This window comes from Mobula birostris, chromosome 1 (genome assembly GCF_030028105.1).
Source record: "Mobula birostris isolate sMobBir1 chromosome 1, sMobBir1.hap1, whole genome shotgun sequence".
Lineage (NCBI taxonomy): Eukaryota > Metazoa > Chordata > Chondrichthyes > Myliobatiformes > Myliobatidae > Mobula > Mobula birostris.
The window spans coordinates 67,131,145-67,155,760 of NC_092370.1; the positions used below are offsets into that span (position 1 = coordinate 67,131,145).

At 37.2% G+C, this 24,616-nt stretch overlaps 1 protein-coding gene across 2 annotated transcripts in view; it reads left to right on the forward strand.

Moving 5' to 3' along the window:
- The window catches only part of LOC140196759 (NEDD4-like E3 ubiquitin-protein ligase WWP1), a 157,378-nt gene that overhangs the window by 43,297 nt on the left and 89,465 nt on the right, over nt 1-24,616 (forward strand). Inside the window, exons 2-6 of one of the 2 annotated variants that reach the window (XM_072256491.1) lie at nt 9,546-9,621; nt 19,787-19,925; nt 20,760-20,884; nt 21,418-21,555; nt 21,690-21,756. In XM_072256491.1, coding sequence (XP_072112592.1) covers nt 9,546-9,621; nt 19,787-19,925; nt 20,760-20,884; nt 21,418-21,555; nt 21,690-21,756 — 545 coding nt within the window. The remainder of the gene's footprint in view (nt 1-9,545; nt 9,622-19,786; nt 19,926-20,759; nt 20,885-21,417; nt 21,556-21,689; nt 21,757-24,616) is intronic. The other variant, XM_072256501.1, reaches the window with a different exon arrangement.

The following is a 24,616-nucleotide window of genomic DNA, read 5'->3' on the forward strand; positions in this document are numbered from 1 at the left end:
AGCTGTCTTACTGCACAGACTTTTAAACCATTCTCACATTGAAAATACTAGCCTTGATGATGTTCCTGGGGATGGGGGGGAGGCATTAATAAGAGATGCTATTCCAGTTAACCACGAGGAATGGCTAAGCTGATTAGTTAGCTTGGAGCCGTCTTGTGGCTTGATCAGCCGAGTTGAGATCAGTAGGTATATTGTTCCATTGGCTCTTCTGAGTTGATTGCCTGATACGTTGGATCATATTATGTACTTAAACATGGAATCTCCTTGTTTCATTAAATAATTAACAGAGTACAACATTGCTGTCAGTAGAGAATTTGATATCTTCTGGTTCTGTGTCCATCTCTTCAGTTACCCTCTCTGCTATCCCAACTGCTAGAACAGCAGCACTGAATTCAAATCTTGGTGAGATATGGTTTGGGAGCAAGTTTACCTTGTCCAGGATTGCCCACTGCTTCACAATACCCAGCAGCATCTGTAACCTTTAGGCATGCAACAATAATAATAGCTTTAGTTGACACCTCACAGAAGGTGCAGACCTCTTTTTTTTTTGAGCTGTAGACAGTGGAATGATTATGTAGGTCTTTGGAATTTTCAAACCTATAAGATCCTGAAGGAAAGAACATCACTGTTTCCACTGCTCTCATTTTAGGGAGTGGGACATCCCATCTACAAGTGTCCGAGGTGAATTCTCTTGACATGAAGCATCCCTGGATACTGACTGGAGCAGCAAATCCAATTGGGTCAAATAGGCAGTTGATAGCAATCTGGAAAGTAAGGGTGTTGGTAACGAGGTCCTATCCAAGGCCCAGACTATGCTGCATAGGAAGGAGGTCTGCCCAAGATCAACGTTCTGTAGACCTTTGACCAGATCTTCGGATGGGAAGCATTACATGACCTCAGCACTATTGGATGCAATCGTATGCAGTCTGAGATTAGACTACACCTTCATGTCTTGAGCTGCTTTAAGTACTCTCTGACTGTTTTTTCTGCACTAGAAAATGATTTAAGTCCATCATCAACATAGAAATGCCTTTCTACATATTTCCATGCTTCAGTCTTGAATTCCTTCTATCCCTCGATAGCTGTCCCCTTAAGCTTTGAGATTGCCACAGATGGTGAGGGACAGTTGCCAAATACAAGAACTCTTATGCAGTACTCCAGAATATCATTCAGGAAGTAGCCACATTTTATGGATGCTCGGCCGTCTCCCTCTCCTGCTGTGGGTGTGCTGGAACTAGTAGTGGCCCAAGATGCTGGCCCTGTGTGAAGTGCTGGTATGTGCATTGCTGTTCTGCAAGTGATTTTTCTTCGTGCCTTTTGCATTTCCTTAAGAAAGAAGGTTTCTTATGGACCGGGCATTATCTATCAGGGTTCATGATACGGTTTTTGACTTCAGTTTTGTAAACTGCGATGGGGTTTTGCTTTTCCATGCTTTTGTTTGAGAGCTCCCTTTGAATAATGTGTTACCAGGAGCATACAACGAGGGTCATTTTGCATTTCTGAATCGTGGCAGATGAATTTCAGAAAGAATGAAAATGGCAGATAGTGGCCATTCTGCTTTGTTTTATACTTGAAACCGTCAGTTCTCCACTGTTCTTACATGTTGCTTGGTAGTTTCTCCACTGTAGGGTTTATTTCTCTTGCTGTGTCAAAAAAAGTCAGGCCCAGTAGATAACACTTGTTTTTTTACGCTTAAAATTCCAACACAGGTCTGCAAGCTTCAGTAGCTCCGCAGTTCTTTGTGGGAGAGCTTTGAAGGTTATCGAGTTTGTTGAAGAGAGATTGTTCGATTGCCTCTGGAGAGCCACAGTATTTGCAAGCCTGTAGCTGTCCTAACAGAGGTCAGAACTCTTGTGTGCTAAATTACTTCCAGTTTTCTCTTAAATCTTTCTAGTCCCAATATTCCCTGACAGTCCCAGGCTGTTTCTCTACCACAGTCTTTCTAATCTTCTCAAGCTTCTAATTCAGATTCTCCATTTTGCTGTATATTTGTCCCTCCAGTTTAACCCAGTTTGCTTTCTGGATATTTGGCCAAGCATTAAATTTCTAAACACCTGAACTATACATGTCCCAGTATATTCTACATCTTTTATTAACAACTTTCTAAATTTCCATCTCCTCATAACTCCAGCAGTACATGTCACCCTACATTCAGGATGATGCTGCCAATCTTTCTAAGCTCTCACAGCTCATATTAATGTTAATATTTTGCATTGTATGCATAGAAGCTCATTCCTCGTCAGTATTGTAAAGCATATTTAAACAATATACTCTCCTTTGAAATTCTTTTCACCAACTTCACTGTTTGCGAACATAAATATTATTACTGCCCATTATGCTATTGACGTTTAGTGTAGCAATGAAGGTCTTCCATCTCTGTCTGTCCTTAGCCACTCAGATGTAGAATGATTCTTTATTGCTGTTTCCTTTAACAGTTTTGTTTGACCGGTCAGGGTTGTTAGCCCTGAACTGAAACCCTGAACTTGGAGGACTGGTTGACAGCTCTTAGGCTGGCCTCTATCCTGACCTGTTTGGCATGGGTGACCCTACCAAGAGTCAAAGTTTGAAGCCCTAATGCCAGCCAGCATAGCTGTCTGGGTCATTGAGGCATGCAAGCTTCCAAACCATGGCAAGGTTCTTAGAGAAACACAAATATACTGTATTAAAATTACAACTCATATGTACAGTCTTATTCACTGTTGCAACTTCCAAAATTCTATCTCATAAACCATGATACTCCATAATCTCCTCAATGTAGATTATTGTACTTGCTCCCTTTTCTTATTCTGATCTAAATTGATTGCTTCCTTCTGAATGCTGATAGTTTTTTGTCCATCCAATTTAAGTGACTGAGTCTAACTTCATTACTAAACTTCCACATTGTGACATTTCCTTAAAACTTATATCCTCATTTTCAAAATAATATGTGCCTTCCATCTCAATTTATATTGTACATGGAGGAAAGATTCTGTAATGTTATGAAGTTAAGTAACACAGTAATACTGAACTGCATACTTTGACAAAAGGGAGGAATAAGACCATAAGACAGGAGCAGAATTAGGACGTTCAGCCCATTGAGTCTGCTATGGGTTTTTTGTCAAACTAGGCGAGGTTAAAATGGAGAAAGTCATAATAAGAATGTTGACTCATAATTAAAAGAAAGTTTTCATGCAAAAAATGATAATAACAATATATATTTTGTATTACAACTGCATATTAAAAATTATGCACTGTCTGTTACAAAGTAACATGCCTTAGATTTGCTTGACTGGAGGAATGTGGTTGCAACTCATGAAGTTTAATGCTTTTTGGTTAGAAAAGTTTATTGTCATTCATTCCAAAGCATTTGAAATCCAGCCTCTCTTGTTAACAGTGGTGCCTTTGGATGTAATACATAGTGGTGATTGTCCATCGTGTCCAGTGATGACAGGAAACTTGTGCGGGAGAGTCTTTACAGTGGAAAAACTGTTGCACTGGGGTAGTTCCACTCTCTTGACCTCAGAGGTCCAGGTCCGGTGGCACGAACAAACTGGGGTCTTCCTCAGTTGCAGCGGATGACCATGTCTTCTATGATTTGTCGTGCCCTTCACTGCCTACGGAGCATTGCAGCACCGCCTTCCTTGTCGTTTGATCTCATGGGAGATCTCAGCCACCCAGTCTGCCGCAGCTGACTTCAAATGCTAGGGCTGGCGTGTCCCTATCTCACTGGGGTATGCGGCCACCGGCTATCCTCACCTGGTTTAGCCTGCCTGTCAAAGTGGTGTACTGGTGTGTGGCTGCTGCCTCTTGTAAACAGCTCCTAGAGCCACAGGTGAGAGCTGAGTGTCCGGTGGGGACCAAAGGTGAATGAGCTGCCTCAGAATGGACATGACAAGCACCTTCACCAGAGGTGATGCCCTCTCTGGACACCCCATACTCTCATTGTAATGTACTATTCAGTGAATTAACATTATATAATCTACAGTCACAGGAGTGTTGTTGCAATAGGGACTGCTCTAATTTGAGCTGTCCTTATGGTAATTAGGCTCAACAATAACCTCACAACTCACACAAATGCTGGAGGAACTCAGCAGGCCAGGCAGCATCTATGGAAAAGAGTAAACAGTTGATGTTTCAGGCTGAGACCCTTCATCATTCATAAATCCTCAATTCTATAGATGCTGCCTGGCCTGCTAAGTTCCACCAGCATTTTGTGTGTGTTGCTTTGGATTTCCAGCATCTGCAGATTTTCTAATCTTCCAACAATAGCCTCACTTTTTCCAATTTTTAATTTTAAAATGATAAACTGGCCACCAGCATCTTTAAACTGCAACACTGAATAGAGCAAATTCTATATGCAGTAAGTCATACAGCCACCTTAAATGAAACACTATCTGTTGTAAGTACACAGTCAGTAATTCACTGTTGTGTCTTTTTGTTTTTGACATTCTGTATAACAGCTGTTATGTGAATTCCTTTGGGACAATGATTTTCAGTTTCCACAAGAGCCATGGAAAATCTCTGCCCATGTTTTCTGTGAACTTTTTTAGAACTAAAGATTGAAACAAACAATTTTTTCTCTACGTATGGGTTGATCACTGATTTTCTGGCACCCTCGGTTCCTGAGTCTTTCCAGATTAACATTTTTGCTGGATTAAAAAAGGTCTGCAATAATAATGGCAATAATTGACTGTAGAAGTTTAAAAAGAATTCTAAATTAAGCAAAAATTGAATGTATATTTATTTATTACTGTGCTTACAAACAATGTTGCTTCTTGGTTATGTTTTTAAATATTTCATCCAGGCAAGTTGTTTCAAGTGTTTTTATCTCTCTATATGTAATTTTTCTTGCATCAAATAAATATACATTAGCTGTTGTTACGTCACGAAGGTATGTTTCTCTAACCCTTTGATTAAATCACCCAACAACTCAATTAACTTGTCAATAGTAAATCTTTCAGTTTCAATCATTTTATCATCATCGGTGCCATCTTCATCACTTGTAGTGTTTTTATCAGCATTCCAGTATGCGGCCACCGGCTATCCTCACCTGGTTTAGCCAGTCTGTAAGGTGATGCACAACAGTTGCTTTGTCGTCGACAATCATCCATTAACACAGATTTTCTGCAATAAGACTACCTGCTATATTTTTGATAGCAGGTCCTGTAACATTTTCGCATATGCAAACAAATCTACTTTGTCCTTTGGTACACAAAATCCTATAAAACCATCTTCAGGTGCATTATCAAACATCAAGGCAAGCCACAACTTATGCAAGCCATTCTTTAGTGCTGAAGGCTCTACTTTCTCCCACCCTTGAGCAATGAACCAAAGAATGTCCTTTGTTAAATTCTTTAATAAATGTTTGTACAGAATTGCCAGCGTTCACGTCATCCAACAGACATTTCATAAAAAGTGAGCGATACTTTGCCATTAGAGAGCACAGTATTCCGTGGTCTTGGGATTGGATTAACAATGTACAGCTTGGTGGTAAATACATTGCAAAAATATTCTTACACAGGAATTCAGCTTTGGGGCGAACTGAACAATTATTCAAAATAAGAAGAATTTTGCAGTCTTGGGGTAGCCCTACAGATGTACAATGTGCTCTGGCTTCTGGTACAAAATATTTTTCAGACCACTCTAACGTAATACCGTGGCTGGTAATTTAGCCATTTTTATTTCTGCAATAGGTTACCGGGTACATTTTAACACCTTTTATGGCCCTAGGGCATTTACTTTTTCCGATCACCGGTGGTTTACAGCTGTGAGTATCTGCTGCAATGGAGCACTTAGATTGTTTGAATCCTGTGCAATCTTCTTCATCTTCCATTGCTAATGTGTTCCTAGGTGTGCATCGCCAGTATAATGCAGTTTCAACTGCATTATACACCAGCTCAGGGTTGAGATTTTGTCAGCTATGGGCTTCGCAAATTCGTCTCTATACTGGGTAGGTAGCTCCTTCATGGTTTGCAGACTGTTTTTCTCCACGTGCTTTATGCATGGAAATTCCACTGTGCTTCTTAAACCTTTGAAGCTATGTTTCGCTATACTCACACGCACGTTCTAATTTAAGTTCTTTTTGGACGACTTAGCTTGGTTTATTATCATACTGCCCGACAAGTTGACTCCATCACATCAATGCTGGTGGAGGTATTCATTCGTCACTCGATCATGCTCAGTGCTCTTACCTGCTTCCGTAGTTTTTCTAATGCTCATTTGCTTTAGCGAATCAATATTTACATAGAATTGCTGCCACTTTTTCTTTTTGGTGCTTTGTATCATACACAATGCCATATAAGTCACACAGCTTATGCACAGAAAACACCTGGGTCAAGTTTTTTCAACATTTCAACTTTCTCTTTGATTGATATAGACTGATGTTTGAGTTTGACACCACCACTGGTACTTGCACTCAACCATAGCTATGGCTTCTAAGATAAATATACATAAAATAGGTAAAAGAATAAGCAAAAATATTGGGACTACCATCAGCAAGTGCAATGTAAATAATAAAATTAGTGTGCTTTTGTCAAAATGAGACTGGCCACAGATGGCGGAGCGTGTGCTACATACAGTGCCCGCCCAGTAAACTGTCTCGTAATTTCATCAGAATTAAAAGAGGTGCCAGACTATCAGTTTTCAGAAAATCGCTACGTCAACCTGTAACTAATGTAGCAATGCTTCTTCTTGAATATAATGTTAATGCCTTTATGATTTGAAGTATGCACAGGAGCTGTCAAATAATGCTTTAAATGTTTGAATGATCTTTAGGGACTTCAAAGTGTATTGGGATAGATATGGTTCAATAAAGATAAATTTGACTATAATACCCTGATTGCTTATCGAGATGTTGTATTTTTACAGAATGTGCAAAATAAAATTATTAATGTAATTTCTGTATTTATAGGTATTTATGTGCCTATTTATACACATTTCTGGCAGCTTCAGTTATAATTTTTGTTTTAATATGTGGAAAAGAATCCTTTTTCACAATCTGCATTCAGTTATAAAACTCTCACAGCTTTACAAATTGTGGACTTTATAATGGTTCAAAACAATATGCTGCATTGTTCTACAACCATAAGTACATTAGAAATGGAAGTAGCATTAGGCCATTTGAGCTTCCTCTGCACATAGTAACATCATAACTAATCCTTTACTACAGTGTTGCTTTCCTATAATTCCAGTGTAGTTTGGCCAAAAACGTATCAGTCTCTGCCTTAAATATATTCAGCAACTGAACTTCCACAACCCACTTGACTACAGAATTCAGTGATTCTGTTTCCTCTAGAAGAAATTATTTCATCTCATCACAACCCTGAATGGTGATTCCTTGTTTTGAAATATACGTAAATTCCTTGGTACCCAGCCAATAGAAGCAACATTCCTGGACCCATACTACAAGGCCAAGTAAGAATTTCAATGAGATCATCTCTTATTCTTTTACACACAGTATAGGCAGATACAATCTGTTTAATATCTAAGCATTGGACAAATCTCCCCGTTTCAGAAACCAATGTGTTAAACCTTTGTTACACTTCAGGGAATGTGTTATCAGTCCCTGGCTAGAGAAGCAAGAATGGTACATAATATTTCAGATGCAGTCTCACCAGGACCCTTTAATTTCATAGTATGTCTACTCTTTGCTCAAATTCTCTTACAGTAAATGCCAATATACCATTTGTCTTTGTAATTATTTTCTGTATCTGTATATTAACTTTTAGTGATTTGTTTACAAGGTTCACTCAGATCTCTCTGAGTACAAATGATTTTCAACTTCCCACCATTTCAAAAAGTGCTTTCATATATTTGATTGACAACTTCATGTAATATTCCATCAGCCATTTCCTCCCCAGTTCATAAACTAAATTCAATGTAGCAATAGAATATGCTAGGACACATGTGTTTGAATGTTTTCAGTGATTTTTAGCTTATGCAGATGCTTTTGGCTGGCAGCTCCCAATCTTTCACCTAAATACTACATAACACAAGAAGGATTTAATTTGAAGGCAGTGTAGAGGAATATATTGGACAGCAATATTCTTGTTAAGAAATTGCCCATTTGAACAATTAACTACCAATATCCAATATAAAAACCTGTCAAAAATCATTCTAAAATGGTAAATATAGTGCGAAATATTGGAGAGTCATCTTCAGAACAATTCTATTACTCCTTTTAAGTCTGAGCATTCAGGCCTTTATTTTAATGTTATGATTTAAAATCTGACTCTTGCAATATGCAGAACTCCTTTAGCATTGGAATCTCAATATGAATTTCTTCCTCAAATATCTGGAATGGGAATTGAACCATAATCATCTGGTAAATATTGTGGGAATGTTTCTTTGAAACAAAATAACTACAGCCTAGGAAGATTACATCTTGTCTGAATGACCTGCCCTTCCCACTCCTCCCGCCCCACTTCCCAGCTCACAGGCACATTCTCACTCTGTACTGGTCTCTTTTAATCTTTTATTGTTGCTTTTTTCATATTTTTATACTACACCGTGTTCTATTATAATAATGCCAGTAATATAATACTGTTTTACTTAAACATGCACCTTGTTCGTGATGTCAACTTGTCAATCTTTGGGTCATGTCACTCAGAGACTTATGCTAATATTATTTTGTGACTGTATTTGCTGGATCATAACTATATGTGCGTGTGTTACTTTGTACATTGTACCTTGACCCCAGAAGAATGATATTTTGTTTGTGTGTGTATATATGTGTGTGTCTTTCAACATCAGAAACCCTCGCCCAGGCAACCCAGCCAGGGTTGATCAGGCCCTGTCTTGTGTCCCAGCAGCACTGGTCCACAGGTCACACCTCTTGATCCATAGCCATCTGAAGGCTCACGCAGCAGCCTCAGTGATAGTCCTGATAGCTCTTTCCTTTGCAGCACCCTAAATACCAAGAGGAGAAGTTGTGCACAGTGAGCTACCAGCAAAACCTCTATACACCGCCTCTATAGGCTTGCAATCGTGCTCCCATCCCTGTCTCTGGCACTGTTCTACTAGCTCCTGGTATTTGGCTTTATTATACTCAAAAGCCTCCTCAATTCCGTCTTCCTAAGGCACTATCAGTTCTACCGTGACCACCTGCTTCAAGGTTTTTGACAATAAACTTGAACCTGAATTTGAATTATTTCCACAACTACAGAAAGAAACTGAGATGGAAACACTAGTTTTTTTTATGTACTTTATATAAATAGTCTTAAGTTTAGAGTTGCTTTACTAAAACAAGTTAACTAGTTTATTACAGTGCCCTAGCCAATATTTAAAATCTCAGTACTGTATTTTTTTAGTTATTGCTATTTATAGGAGTATATATTTGCCATGGCCTTTACATTATTGTTCAGAAGTACTTCATTGGCTGCAAATTGACTGATAATACCAAAGTTGTGATGAATACTGCACAATACCAAGAAGATGTTATTTATAACTTATTTTAAACGGGCAGGATGGCGGAATGTTTTATAAAGATAGACAGTTAACTCCATGGATATGATAATTGAAATAAATATGTAACAGTACTTGTAATGCTTAATTTTCCTCCTTTGTAGGCTAACGTTGCATGTGACATGGCAACAACTTGTTCAAGTAGCAATCAAAATGGAAGATCACAGTTGCACGTAACTGGTATGGTGTTTTCCTTCCAAGATATTTTACTTGAAGCTGCATAAGAATTTTTGTGGACAAACTTGTCATGGGTACTGTTGAATGAAGGTTTTATTCAGGAAATAAGATTTGTAATAGTATTTGATGGTTTAGATCCTCCTATTGCACTGGTTAAATATTGAATTGAATCGTGGAAACACTTGTAGTATTTTATTAGTAAGATGTTGTGTTGCTTAATTGATAGCATTCATAGTACTTCCTGTGAAATTTCATGTAACTAGGCTAATAAAGTAGTAATGTGTTGCTACAATTTGGCAATTTCAATAAAAACAAATGGAACTGCTTCTAAATATCTGGACCCATATCAATTGTATAAATAAGATCTATACAAGAAAGCAGATATGCTTACAGTTAACCATTTATGAAATGCTAAACATTTGTTAATCAGTCATTGACACTATAGTAAAAAGTATTTTGACCATCCTTTAAAATGTGGCTAAGTGGCTTGAGAATGAGTGTTCTTTCAGAGACTTTACTCATTTTATATTCTCAATGTTATTAAATGGGCGTTCTTTTACATTTGTTTATATAATGAGATACTTCTACTGAGATTTTAACTTTTTATCTCACCTTTAGCTCAATATCGACATGAAGGGTTACACAGTTTGATGTGCAGAGTCACTGTTCAGATATAGTGTATGTGTTTTAATTATGTCCCATAATTCTAATGTACCTGCATCATTGTAAATTCCCAAGTTCTTACGCAAATAGCAGCCCACTTGGTAGGCACCCTATCCACAACCATTTTCTTATTTAAACCACAGATGCAGAGCAGCAGCAGTGTGTACCATCTATAGGAATCACTGTAACAACTCACCAACACTCCTTAGACTAAATTGACAAGGCTTGCTAAGCATGAGAGCACCACCGCCTGAAAGTGGCCTCCCAATCCACACAGCATCCTGTCTTGAAATATGTTACTGTTCCTTCACAGTGATTGGGTCAGAATTCTGTAATTCCAGCTTTAACTTCAAGAACTGCAGCAGAACTCAAGAAGACTGCCCACCAGCATCTTCCCAAGGCATGGACCCTTAAATGCTGACCAGCCTGCAGAGTCCGCATCGCTTGTATGAATACAAAAAAAAATTGCACAAAGCTCTGAGCTTATGAGAAAGCATGCATTTTGTGATTAGGAATTAGTTTAAAGCTGGCCATTCTCATATTTAACATTCACTGCGATTAATTTCATCCCATCATATGCCAAGAATAAATTTGAGCCAGCTTTCAGGGATGATAGCTGCTAACCAAGTGTGCTATTCGTTCTCCTCAGTTAATCTAATAGTTAAATAAGAAAGTAAATAATGCAATGTAGATTACGTTTTTTTTAAACTGACTTTGTGTAAAGTTAATTAAAGCACTTCTGAATATTTATTAGCTATCCACCAACTGAAAAGCTAGAAGCAATGCTATAACAACTTCTGTTTGTGAATGTGTAAAGGATATCTCATCAACTTATTGTCTTTAAAAGAACTTGTTAACAATACAATTGCAAGTTTGAACAAAACTGCTAATATTTTTAATAGAAAATGAGTGCTTTTCTTTGCTGGGTGCCTTTGATAACTATTCTTTTATGTATGATATTGCCAGTCAATAAAGGTCGATTGTCAGAATTTACTGACAAAAGGGACTACAGTTGGGTGGGTCCTACTTTCTTAAGTAAGAACATAAAACTTTACAGCACAGTACAGACCCTTTGACAATGTTGTACTGACCTTTTAACCTACTCTAAGATCAATCTAACCCTTCCTTCCTACATAATCCTCCATTTTACTTTCATCTACATGCCTATCTAAAATTTTCTTCAATGCCCCTAATGTATCTGCATTTACCACCAGCCTGGGCATAGTATTTCGTCTGTCCACCACTCTCTGTATAAAGAACATACCTCTGACATCCCCACCCTATACTTCCACCAATCTTCTTACAATTATGTTCCTCTGCATTAGCCATTTCCACCCTGGGAAATAGTCTCTCTATCTACTCCATCTATGCCTGTTATCATCTTGCTCCCATCTATCAAGTCACCTCTCATTCTCCTTCACTCCAAAGAGAAAAGCCGTGGCTCACTCAACCTATCTTCATAAAACATGCCCCCTAGTCCAGGTAGCATCCTGGTAAATCTATTTTGTAAAGCTTCTAAAGCTTCCACATCCTTCCTATAATGAGGCAACCAGAATTAAACACAATATTCCAAGTATGATCTAACTAGGGTTTTGTAGAGCTGCAACATTATTTTGCGGCTCTTGAGCTCAATCCCCCAACTAATGAAAGTCGACACACCATATGCCTTCTTTACACCCTATCAATTTTGGGGCTTTTTTGGATGTGAACCACAGATCCTTCTCTTTCTCCACACTGCTAAGAATTCTGCCTTAAACCCTGTATTTTGCCTTCAAATTTGACCTTCCAAGATGAATCACTTCACACTTTTCTGGGTTGAACTTCATATAAAAAAAACTGTTGCCTCATTGAAAGTTTTGCAGTGAGTGGATCAGACTTTGAACATTCAGTGCCATAGGTGGGAATCTTGTTGCAGTATGCAGTGGTCACAGTAACTTTCTGTCAGGTGCGACACAGAGAATGAGAAAATAGAGCAAATGTGTGGCAAGGGAGGGGGAGCAAGAGGTAGGAAAATGAATGGTAGCATATTAAAAAAAAATGTTGATAGTGAATGGGGAAAGTGAATTGGGAGACATGGATGGAAAAGGAGCAAAATAAAAATGGAAAAGCTAATAGAATCATAGAATGCTGCAGCGCAGAAACAGGCGGTTGAACTCATCTAGTTTGTGCCAAGTTGTTATTCTGCCTAATCCCATCAGTCCCGCACCTGGATCATACTCCTCCCATCCATGTGCTTATCCAAACTTGTCTTAAGTATTGCAATCGAGCCTTCATCCATCACTTCTACTGGCAGCTCCTTCCACACTTGTTTTGTCATCTAGTGCAAAAGATCCCCCTCAGGTTCCTCTTAATGGATGAAGAGCTCTGGTTTGAACTGTGGAAGAAACAGGGAGCACTTTGGAAGAGTTTGACTTGGCTGTGAACATATTGGGTCAAGTGTGGATCAGTTATTTTCCTTAGACTTCTATGGAAAACGTACAACATTACAGGTGTACAGGGATGCTTTATTTCTGAATGGATACGCTGATAGCTCTGTTGAAAGTTCAAAGTGCATTTATTATCAAAATACATATATGTTACCATATACAACCCTGAGATTCATTTCTTGCAGATAATCACAGTAAATACAAGAAACGCAATAGAGTCAATGAAAGATTGCACCCAATGGGATGGACAACAACCAATGTACAAAAAAAAACACCAAACTGCAAATACAAAAAGAGGAAAAAAGAAATAATAATAATAAATAAACAAATATTGAGAACATGAGATGAAGAGTTTTGGAAAGTGAGTTCATAGATTGTGGGAACAGTTCATGATGGGGCAAGTGAAGCTATTCCCTCTGATTCAAGAGCTATCATTGAACTGTTTCCACAGTTACCCCATTAAGAGCTTGCTGGTTGAGAGGTAATAACTGATTCTTGAAACTGGTGGTGTGGGTCCTGAGGCTCCTGTATCACCTTCCTGATGGCAGCAGCAAGAAGAGAGCACAGTTGGGGGTCCCTGATGGATACTGCTTTCCTGTGACAGTGCTTCATGTAGGGAAAGGCTTAACCCATGATAGGCCATAACCACTACTTTTTGTAGGCTTTTTAGTACAAGGGCATTGGTGCTTCCATACCAGGCCATGATGCAATCAGTCAATATACTCTTCACCACATATCTATAGAAGTTTGTCAGAGTTTTAGATAACATGCCAAATCTTTGCAAACTTCTAAGAAAGTTGAGGTGTTGCTGTGCTTTCTTTGTAATGGCACATGTTCTGGACCCAGTATATTTCCTCTGAAATAACCGAGGAACTGAAAGTTGTTGACCCTCTCCACCTCTGACCCCCACTACTCCCACCCCGATAAGGACCTTTTTTTTTCCTTCTTTTCCTGAAGTCAATAACCATTTTCTTGGTCTTGCTGACATTGAGTGAGAGGTTGTTATTGTGACACCACTCAGCCAGGTTTTCAGTCTCCCTTCTATATGCTAATTCATCACCACCTTTGGTTTAGCCAATAACAATGGTGTCTTCAAATTTAGATATGGCTTTGGAGTTGCGCTTAGCCTCACAGCCATAAGTATAAACTGAGTAGAGCAGGTAGCTAAGCACACAGCACCTGTGCTGAGGGAGATTATGGAGGAGCTGTTTTTGCTAGTCTGAACTGACTGGGTTCTGCAAGTGAGGAAATCGAGGATCCAGTTGCACAAGGAGGTATTGTGGCCTAGGACTTGAAGCTTATCGATTAGCTGTGAGGGGATGATAGTATTGAGTGCCAAGCTGTAGACAATAACGAGCATCTGATGTATGCAGGGATAATACTCCAAAAGAGGTATAGTTTAAAATAAAGACAAGGATATGGTCAGAACTTTCCTAAAGGCTGTGGGATTAATAATAAAACACGAGGAGTGATGACAAAGGATTTGCATCTAGAGCATAGCTGCACAATTGCATTTTATGATTGTGAGCTTCACTAAGTGGATGTTCGTGAAGGAAAGAGCACATGAGTCTTTACTCAGCATGCAACTGCACTAGTAGTGGTCATGTGCTGTCAAACTTGCAGATAACATTTCAGCTTTGAGTGTTCAAGATAATTCACAGATAATTATGCTCTGTCATGTCAATGGTTCATCAAATTCTGATAGATTTTATTTGTGATATAAAAACCATTGTGTAGTACTTTCCATCCAAATTTTGTGTTATGTACTATCTCCATCTTCCTCTGTCCTTTATGGAAATAGTGCATTCGTAGTTCTGGGACAACGTGGCTTTTAGTACAAAGTCTAAAATGCTGCTTAATAAGTGTAATGGATTTAGAATGAAGCTATTAAATTTTGTAATTTGAGGATTCATTTCTAGTATCAGTAGAGTTAGATAATGGACTCTTGAAGAATAACAATACATATTTGTAATCTATAATTGATATTTCCTTAATAGGTTAGTAAGCTTTGATAAAGTAAAATGTACATATGCTGGAAATTTTAAGTTAAAACAGAAAATACTCAACACAAAATCATCTGCAGATGCTGGGGTCAAAGCAACACTCACAACATGCTGGAGGAACTCAGCAGGTCGGGCAGCATCCGTGGAAACGATGAGTCGATGTTTTGGGCTGGAACCCTTCGTCAGGACTGTAGGGGGAAGTGGCAGAGGCCCTATAAATAAGGTGGGGGGAGGGTGGGAACATATTCTTGGTATGAACATAGAATTCTCCAACTTCCGGTAATTCCCTTCCCCTCCCTCCCCTATCCCTATGTCACTCTGCCCCCTCCCCCAGCTGCCTACCACCTCCCTCATGGTCCCGCCTCCTTCTACTACCCATTGTGTTTTCCCCTATTCTTTCTTCATCTTTCCTGCCTATCACCTCCCTGCCTCCCTTCCCCACCCCTTTATCTTTCCCCTTACTGGTTTTTCACCTGGAACCTACCAGCCTTCTCCTTCCCACCCTCCCCCTTCCTTCTTTATTGGGCCTCTGCCCCTTCCCCCTACAGTCCTGACGATGGGTTCCGGCCCGAAACATCGACTCATCGTTTCCACGGATGCTGCCTGACCTGCTGAGTTCCTCCAGCGTGTTGTGAGTGTTACAGAAAATACTCAGTAGGTCAGGAAGCATCTGTGGAAAATGAAAGCAGGTTAACAGCATGTCAGAGGTCATTAACCTGAATCGATTGCTTCTCATCTGTTTCACTTCCACAGAAGTTGCCTCCAACATATAAACATTTAAAAAAACTGAAGATATTGGATCTGAGAGTGTTTTTTGACTTGAAACATCAACTTGTTTCATGCTGAGTGTTCCTGGTGTTTTCTGTTTCTTTTATCTTGAGTTTTCTGTTTTATTTCAAATTACTCTTCCTGGGCAAACTTTGAATGAAAATATGAGATGTATCTTGGTTAATGTTTAGCTTGTCATGTTTTTAACAGAGTGATGTTTTAGTCCTGACCATTATGCATAGTATAGATGAAGAGACTTAAATGTACTTTCAGATGAAGCTGGGTTTTTCAGTTGGTGTAAACCATGGAACGAATATTTCAAATGATGCTGGCACAGAACCTTACTTACCATAAACTTGTATCAGAAAATTAGAGATGTTTTCCATCAAATAAGTTATGCATGAAGTAATTAAGGCTTTCATTATAGAATTCGCATTTTCCTGCCACACACATTTGTATCCTTTTCAAGAGAGAAATTTTTGGTTCAGTCTTGTATTCAATAATTTAAAAGTAAATGGGAACTTTTTAAATCACTGGAGAGATGACATAAATGCTTTACCCATGTGTTGAAATTAAAGCTAAATATGTGCTTAACCTGTAAATACCTACGGGAATGTGGTGTCACCTAAACAAAAATATGCACATTTAGTAGAAATAGATGCATGCTAAAAATTGAACTCTAGTATTGGGTAAGGTGCAAGAATCTTTAGCTAACTTCCAAACAACATGACACTCATTGTTTTCCAGTGGTGTTGTTTCAGATAGGGCAAAGTAACGTGCTCCCTCTAATGCCATTTTTGGATAATGCAATTTAAAGATTGTCCATGTTTTGACAATTTAACAGGTGATAATTGCAAGTTGTACAACTTGTTGGTAGTGCTTCCAAGGTATTGTCATCCGTTAACAGTATAAATAAATTTGCTCATAATCTGTTAATGATGTAAAGTAATGAGGGTGGCATAAGGCCAAACACTTATTGCTAATTGGAGAATAAAAGTCTTCTGCCCTTGCAAGTTAAAACCATGCATGATGAAGAAGAGTAAAACAAGTGCTAACAAATATTTCAAAATATTTAAATGTTTTGAAAATTGATGAAGGTAGAATGATAAAAGTGGTTTCTGTGGACTTCAGCAAAGCTTTTGATGAAGTCCCACTCTGTAGATAGTCCAGAAATTTTGTGCACATGGGATCCAAGTTGTGTTGGCAAACTGGATCCAAAATTGTCTTTAGTCATATCAGGCAGAAGGTCACGGGTGTAGGGGGTGTTTTTCTAACTGAAAATTTAATCAGTGATGTATCACAGAGACTGGTGCTGAAGCACTGTGGTTTATCAGATATATAAATGACTTGGATGAAAATGCAGGTAGACTGATATGTAAGTTTGCAAAAATTAGTGGCGCTGTAGATAGAAAGAAGATTGTGAAAACATATGGACGACATAAATCATTTGAAAAGCTGGGCAGTTTAGATACATACTGAATTTAATCCAGACAAGTGTAAGGTAATTCCTTTTGGATGCCAAATACTAATGGGATCAAGGGACTGAGGTAGTGAAGAATGCCTTTGGTATGTCTACCTTCAGAGGCTGAGGCATTGAGTATAGGAGTCGGGATGTAATATTGCAGCTGTACAAAACATTAAGCAGGCTGCAGTTGGAGGACCAAATACAGTTCTGCTCACTGCACTACAGAAAGGATATGCTAACATTAGAAAGAATACAAAAGTGATCCACCAAGGCGTTGTCTTTAATGGAGGGCTGTAGTTATCAGGAAAGATTGATGGGGCTGAATTTATTCTCACTGGAATATAGGAGGCTGAGGAGTAACCTTGCAGATGTTTATAAAAATTGTGAGGGGCATAGATAAAATATTTTTCCTCGGGTGAGGGAGTCTAAAACCGCAGGGTTTGAGTTGAGATGGGAGAAGTTTAAAGGAGTTCTGAGACACAAGGTTTTCCAGAAAGGATGGTTGTTATGAGGCAAGCTGCCAGATGTGGAAGAGGCACATGCATTCAGATGGTTAATTGGGTAGGAACAAAGCAGACGGATATTGGCCTAATGCAGGCAAATGGGATGAGTTGGGCTGAAAGGCCTATTCCTGTTTTGTACAAATCTCTATCACAATGTTTCTGCGTGGGCTTGCAAGGAACAGTCCTTCCAAAAGATTTGTGAGCTTTTAATTCTAATAATTTAAAAAAAACATATTTTAAATAAAGCTATTATTAATTTTAATATTAATGGTTCTTTTAATGCTAATTTATTGCCATTAAATAAACCAACAAAGTTAACATCATTTTTATTGAAACCTCATTTTTTAAATACATTTCCATGCTTCATTTCTTTTGGCAATCTATTTGGTCACATGATTGATTAATAGGCAGCAAAATATTTTAATGTGAGACATAATTGAATGGAATTGAGCGAGTCATCTTGCAAGTTAGACTGTATTGATGATATACTCGATACAATTATCTACTATTTGATAACTGAGATCTTAAGTTTTTTTGGAAAACATTGTATTGCTGAATGATCCTAAAAGCAATTGTGTAAAGATTGGAAATTAGAATACTGTAATAGTATAATAATTCAATGTGTATACAGTGCAGGAAAGCCACTACAAAATTGATAGAATACTGCTTTATTTTATTCTTTTAACCACACGGGTCTATGCAGGTTTCCAGAGAAACAATCTGTCAGTATCGTTGCTTATTTCTAAGGAAATGTGAAGATAATTATATGAAATTATCGGAAACATTCACTGTGCTTTGGCCAGATTCTATTTCTTTTGTAGTATGATACCTTTGTTACCTTTTGAAATAGTTGAATATCTAAGTATAAGTGCATTTGATTATTTGATACTGAGCCCAAAATGGGTTGCAGGGCAGATGATTAAATATTTGGTCAAAGATACAGGTTTCTAAAGAAAAATCCTCAAAGAGGAGAGTTGGATAGTAAGGTGGAGAGGTTTAGGAGGGGATTCAGAGCTAAGGGTCTTTGTAAGTGAAGATGTGGACAGCAATGGTAGATGGTTAAAACTGAGGTTGAACAAAACAGATATATCTAATAATCACAGAAAACTTGGGAAATCACAAGTCTTGAAGAAGTTAAAGAGAGAGGGAAGGCTATGGGTGGTTTTGAAAAAAAGAAAATGTTGCTATCATTGTTTATCTAAAAGTTAATGAAGTTAGCAAACACAGAGAATGGATAAATGGGCTTTGATTTGATTTCGGATACAGATAGCGAAGTTTAGAAAATACTGAAGTTTACAGATGTGAGTGAGGTCCAAAAATAGGTTAAAACAACCATATCCAAAGCTACTAAGAGCTTCTGTGGTGCTTTCAGTTGGAGATAGTTGAGACAGGGTGGAGTTGGTAATATTCAAGGGTTGACTAAGTGACACCATTGGAAATATGGTCAGAAATGTGACTTGGTGGCAGCTATGACACCAACATTACAAGTATGGGTTCAGTCAACTATCAGGGAGGGGGATGGAATCAGTAGCCAGTAATGTAGCTTATTATGGAGGGGAGAGCAAAGGCAATAACTTGTCTTCCCTGTATATAGTGGGGAACATAATTAGTCTATGTACATGCAATGAAAGTCTAGTAAAGTGCACAATAATTGACTTGCACACAAGGAGGTTGACCTGTGGGAGAAAAGGAAAACTAATTTTATTAAGAACATAAACTTCTGAATAAGATAAACCAGTATTATCAATTAAAGAAAGTCAAAGTTGGATGAGAAAATTTAGACTTAAATGCAGTGTAAGCTAAATATGAGTAAGATTTTTGGGCTGTAATTTCAATTATTTGCTGATTTAGGTATTGAAAATCTTCAGAGAACAGTAAAATATCACAATGGGCGAACTTGGCCTTTCTTAATCTTTAATTATTCTTGTGTTTAGATATCTATGGCTTTTTTTATTTCCTGCAAGGTATAAGAACTCTGGTATGATTGAATTCAGATTCTTTCTGGTTTGCGTATAAAGATGCACAGTTGGTTTCTCACAATGTTTCCTCTATTACTGATAGAAATATCTTTAATTCAGATTGCCCATCTAAAAATCTGTTGCAAGCATATTAATGAAAACAGTGGCTTTAGTATAAACATATTTGATGAAATGGAGAATGATTTATCATTGTGGAATTTCCATATGCAAAAAAGTTTTTAATAGTTTTGGTGATACAGATAAGAATGCCTTCTAAGGTCCAAACAGAAATTTTGTTGTGTGGTTTTATTTTGATATTGTGGGGATTAAAAGATTTCTTATCTGCATTTACTTAAATTTGTATCACAATTTTACTTAATAGTTGCTTCTGCAAAGTTAAAAAGAAGAAAGAATTGGTTTGGAACTGCAGTCTATGTGGAATTATCAGCAGATGGAGAACTAAAGAAATCTGCAAAATCAAATAGTTCATCCAATCCAAAATGGGATGAGCACTTAACAATGTAAGCAAAATTATAACATGATTAATTAACCTTCTATGACATTCTTCTCCTTTAATAAGAAATGTTAATATAAGTTTGCAGATATGTTCATAACCTTTTACTAAATTACAGTGTATTGCATTGTGTAACTTATGTTTTTTAAAATTTCTACAAAGGCGAAGTGCTAAAATTAAGCTTAAACAGGAAGAAGTTCAAGGATATTCTTGGTGATACTGAGCTACAGACTTTTTCTGCTATTCAATCTCAGTAACTTTGTTAGGTAGATTCTTAGTGTCTCCTCAAATGACTGACAGAAGTGTGAGAGTTGAGAGTTGAACAGATTCCTTTATGTGAATGGAGTCTGATCCAAACTGCCTAATCCAGGAAACTGCAGTTAAACAGTAGGCTGGGGAAGTTTAGTGAGCAATGGGTATAGAAAGCTTAGTGGGTGAAATGGTCCTCCTATACTATGAACTTCATGCAGTTGTGAGAATTAATTAATTTTCTGTGTGGCCTTCTCTGGTTTTATTCAGCAAATCAGTGCCATTGAATATACAGTATTATGTGTCTGGGTTTATCAGCCCTGAAGATAAGTTTACTTATTACCTCTGGTTTTTATCAATGAAAATATATTAAACACTCTTCACCGGTTATATCTCAATCAGATGAGTCAGAAGATTTACAGCGGTAAAATATCCTCTTTTTGATACAGAAGTTTTAGTTAACTATCTTCAAATGCCTGATTAAAAAGAAATAGTGGATGCATATAAACTTTCAAAATTAACTATGAATTTTAATAGTTTTTTTAGTTGTGCTGTATACACCTATGTTACAATACACTTCTTCTGTGTGCAGGAATGTAACACCACACACCAAATTGGAGTTTAAAATCTGGAGCCATCATACATTAAAATCTGATGCTTTATTAGGGAAAGCAACCTTAGACATTGGCCAAGCTTTGGAGGTGCACAACAGAAAATGTAAGTTTTGTGATGAGACATCACTAAAAACCATTCTCCTTGTTGTTTTGCCTATTAGTGGGAAGGTGTTATGCAGGGAAAATGAGATACAAAGAGAATAATTGCATTGCAGTTTCACTTTAAGATTCATTTTCTTGACTGAAAGCTATTTTGCATTCTCTTTCCTTGGCCCCTAATGGGCAGTTATGCCTTGAACTGTACAGCTTCCCCACTTGGGAATTCCAAACATTTCTGCTTCTGTTCTCTAAGACTTTTCCTGTAACAGACACTTTAACCTCAGCTTTTCGTAATTCTTCATATTTTCTTCAGAGTAAAATTTCTTCTCTTTTTTGCACCTTTTAAAAAATATATTGCCTGTTTTCTATCTTAAAGGTAGTCTAGATGGAATTTATTTTAATAGTTTGTTATTTTTTCTAGCTACAAGATAAATACACAATACTGCGCAAGAAAAATACTGATAATTCTAATTATACAGGCTGTTTCTGTAGACATCAACAAACAAAATGTGCTGTGTTTATATTGTTTTTCATTAGTGGAGAATGTTAAAGAAGTATTGAAGCTGACATTAGAAAATAAGACTGGGGTAGTACAAACTGGTGACTTGACTGTTTTCCTTGATGGAATGACAGTGGATCAGGAATCCGTACCCAATGGCAATACATCAGCAACCAGTGAGTAAATATAAAATATAACCTGTTAGTTAGTATAATATGGTAACATACTTTGTACTTGTTTTTTAGTTACTTCAAAATAACTTCAGTAGTTTGTTAATATATGTCCATTTAACTGAATTTCTTTTAAACAGAAGTTCAGCAGAATGGAGATGCCATCCACGTAAATGGAGGTGAATCTTCTACAAGGGCTAGAACAAGGTGTGTAAAGAATGCTTGAAATATAGATAATGAGAAGTAACTATGATTTGGGACAACAAAGGTAAATTACTTCAGAAGTATTTAGTGGGATATCTGAAAATACAGTGTTTAATCTAATCAGCAAATAATTGGTATCATAATTGGAAAAATCTCCAAAATTACTGTGACTTTTTTTTATGATGAGTGTATTGTTGCCACATGATGTAAGGTCAACTCAGTCTATATTTATTAACAGTTTAACTTTCTATTACATTTGTAATGTACTGAATTACAGTATTTAAGAAAGGTTCAAAGTAAATTTGTTCTCAAAGTACATAAATGTCACTCTATCTGAGATTAATTTTCTTGTGGGCATACCCACATAATATTCTTCACGGCGCCCATTATTAAAGACCCCCATCACCCAGGACGTACCCTCTTTTCATTGAAGGCACATACTTAGCGATTCAGGAGCAGCTTCTTCCCCTCTGCCACCTGATTCCTAAATGGACTTTGAACCCACGAACACTACCTTACTGTTTTAATATTATTTCTGTTTTTAATTTAACTATTTAATATACATATATGTACTTACTGTACTTGGTTTACTTTTCTCCCCAAAATTATGTATTGCATTGTTGTGCTGTTGCTATGCCAACAAATTTCACAACATCTGTCGGTGATCAACCTGATTCTGATTGTTTTCTGAATTCTATGTTGAACTGCTTGGTGACTGGCTTCTGTTGATGGCTTAGTTATGTTCTTCTTCACAAGTGGATACATACTTCCTGTTAAAACCTATTAAAACCTTTCATTGTTTTCATCATTTATTCACCCTTCAACTTTCTTTTTTCAGCCGAGGGACCCAATTGATTCATCCTCTCCAGATTCAAATACCTTTCACTTTGCTTATAATTCTTTTAAATCTTTTATACATCCTTCTCATTGCCTCATTGCACGTTAATAAAGTGGTTATCAGAACTGTACACAGAACTCCAAGTGTACTCTGAACAAGATTTGATATATATTTAACATAACTGCCCAAATATTTGACTATATCTCTCCAGTAATGTTTGTTGTTTTTTCCTTTTATGACTATGTTTGCTTATGGTAAAATTTTACTAGTTGGTATGTTTGTACCCCGACATCTGTTTGTCCTTTTACCCCACCTAGACTTACATCTTCCAAATAATAAATGATCTCCCCATTCTCCCTACAAAATATACAACATAACATTTACCTGTGTGGAACATTAGCTGTCAAATATTGTCCTCAAATTTTGTTTTAATTCTTGGTATTAACTATGAACCACCCTCCCAAATTTGATATTACTTGCACATTTAGAAGTTGAGCTCTTGATTCCAATCTCTAAATCATTTAGTTTAAGCAAAACACACACAAAATGCTGGAGGAACTCGGCAGGCGACCATCTATGGAAAAAAGTACAGTCGATGTTTTGGGTCGGGACCCTTCAGCAGGACCCATAACATCAGCTGTGCTCTTTTCCGTAGATGCTGCTTGGCCTGCTGAGTTTCTTCAGCATTTTGTGTATGTTGCTTGGATTTCCAGCATCTGTAGGTTTTCTTTTGTTTGTGATCATTTAGTTTAAGTTGCGAACAGCAGGAGTCACATCACTAATCGGGTGGAACACCCACTACCTCACTTCTTTCTTTAGAATGAACTGCTGTTCATTCTTGAATTAGGTTTCAGGTCATAATTCTTGAATTATGAAATTAGCAATCCAGTTTGCTGCTTGTCTGCTGAGTCTGCCTTTTGTGACCTTACTCGTTAATCTATTGTAGGGTACCTTACTGAATGACTTCTAATAGCCTAGATAAATTGTATCTACTATATTGTCAATATAAGTTCAAAGATGTTCAATAAAACTGGTCGTGCAAGACCTCCCTTTTTGAAATCCATGCTGACTTTTCAGACTTATACTACTTGTTTCTTGCTGTTCTACCATTTTCTCCTTTGGTAGGAACTGCAATACTTTTACCACCATGTTAAACTGACTGATCTATTACTCATTCTCTCAGTATGTGTACCACCCTTATTATATACAATGATGTATTACATTAGCAATTTATCATTTCTTCAGTTCTACACCTTTCACTAATAAGTTAAAATGTGTAGAAAAGTCTCAGCTGTCACTTCTCTCAATTGTATTAAAATCTGTGGATGACATCCTTTGAGACCAGAGATTTTATAATTTTAGTTTATTTCCTGTATCCTTTTTTTCTAATTTTGAATTAACTTGTAATGAGTATTGGGACATTTTTGTATGCTCCCTGTTTTTAATTGTAGCTCTGTCTTATTGATCCTGTAAGGGCCCTATTCCTAGCCCAGACTTTTTGTTCTATTTGATATATCTGAAATATTTTACTGTTTTATTTTATGTTCCTTATTAATATTATTTCTTAGTCGTATTCTTAACTTTGTTTTTTATTTCTCTCTTCATACTCCCTTTTTTTTAAGGCATTCAATTAATGTGTACCTCTTCCCTTGCTTTCTGCTGTTGTGATATGTCTTTATTCATCCATAAAGGCTTGCATATTCTTTTTCTTTTGGTAGTTTTTTTTCTGTTGACCATTATTTTAATATTACTTATTAATAATTTGGTATATTGTTTACCAATATTGCTGCTTATTTTCCAAAGTTCTGTTCTTTGCTTCTCAGAATTACCTTTTCTTCATTTACTAAATTGATTTTATTCATATTGTATCATTCTCTATTATAGATTATGGTCACTTTCAAATCCTATGTTTTGAGTCATGGCCTTCAGCTATCCAATTAAGGTGGACCATTTGGTTGTCATTATCATTCAACCATACATAGATACAGCTCAACAAAACAGCTCCCCTCTCTCCCGCGCGTAAGT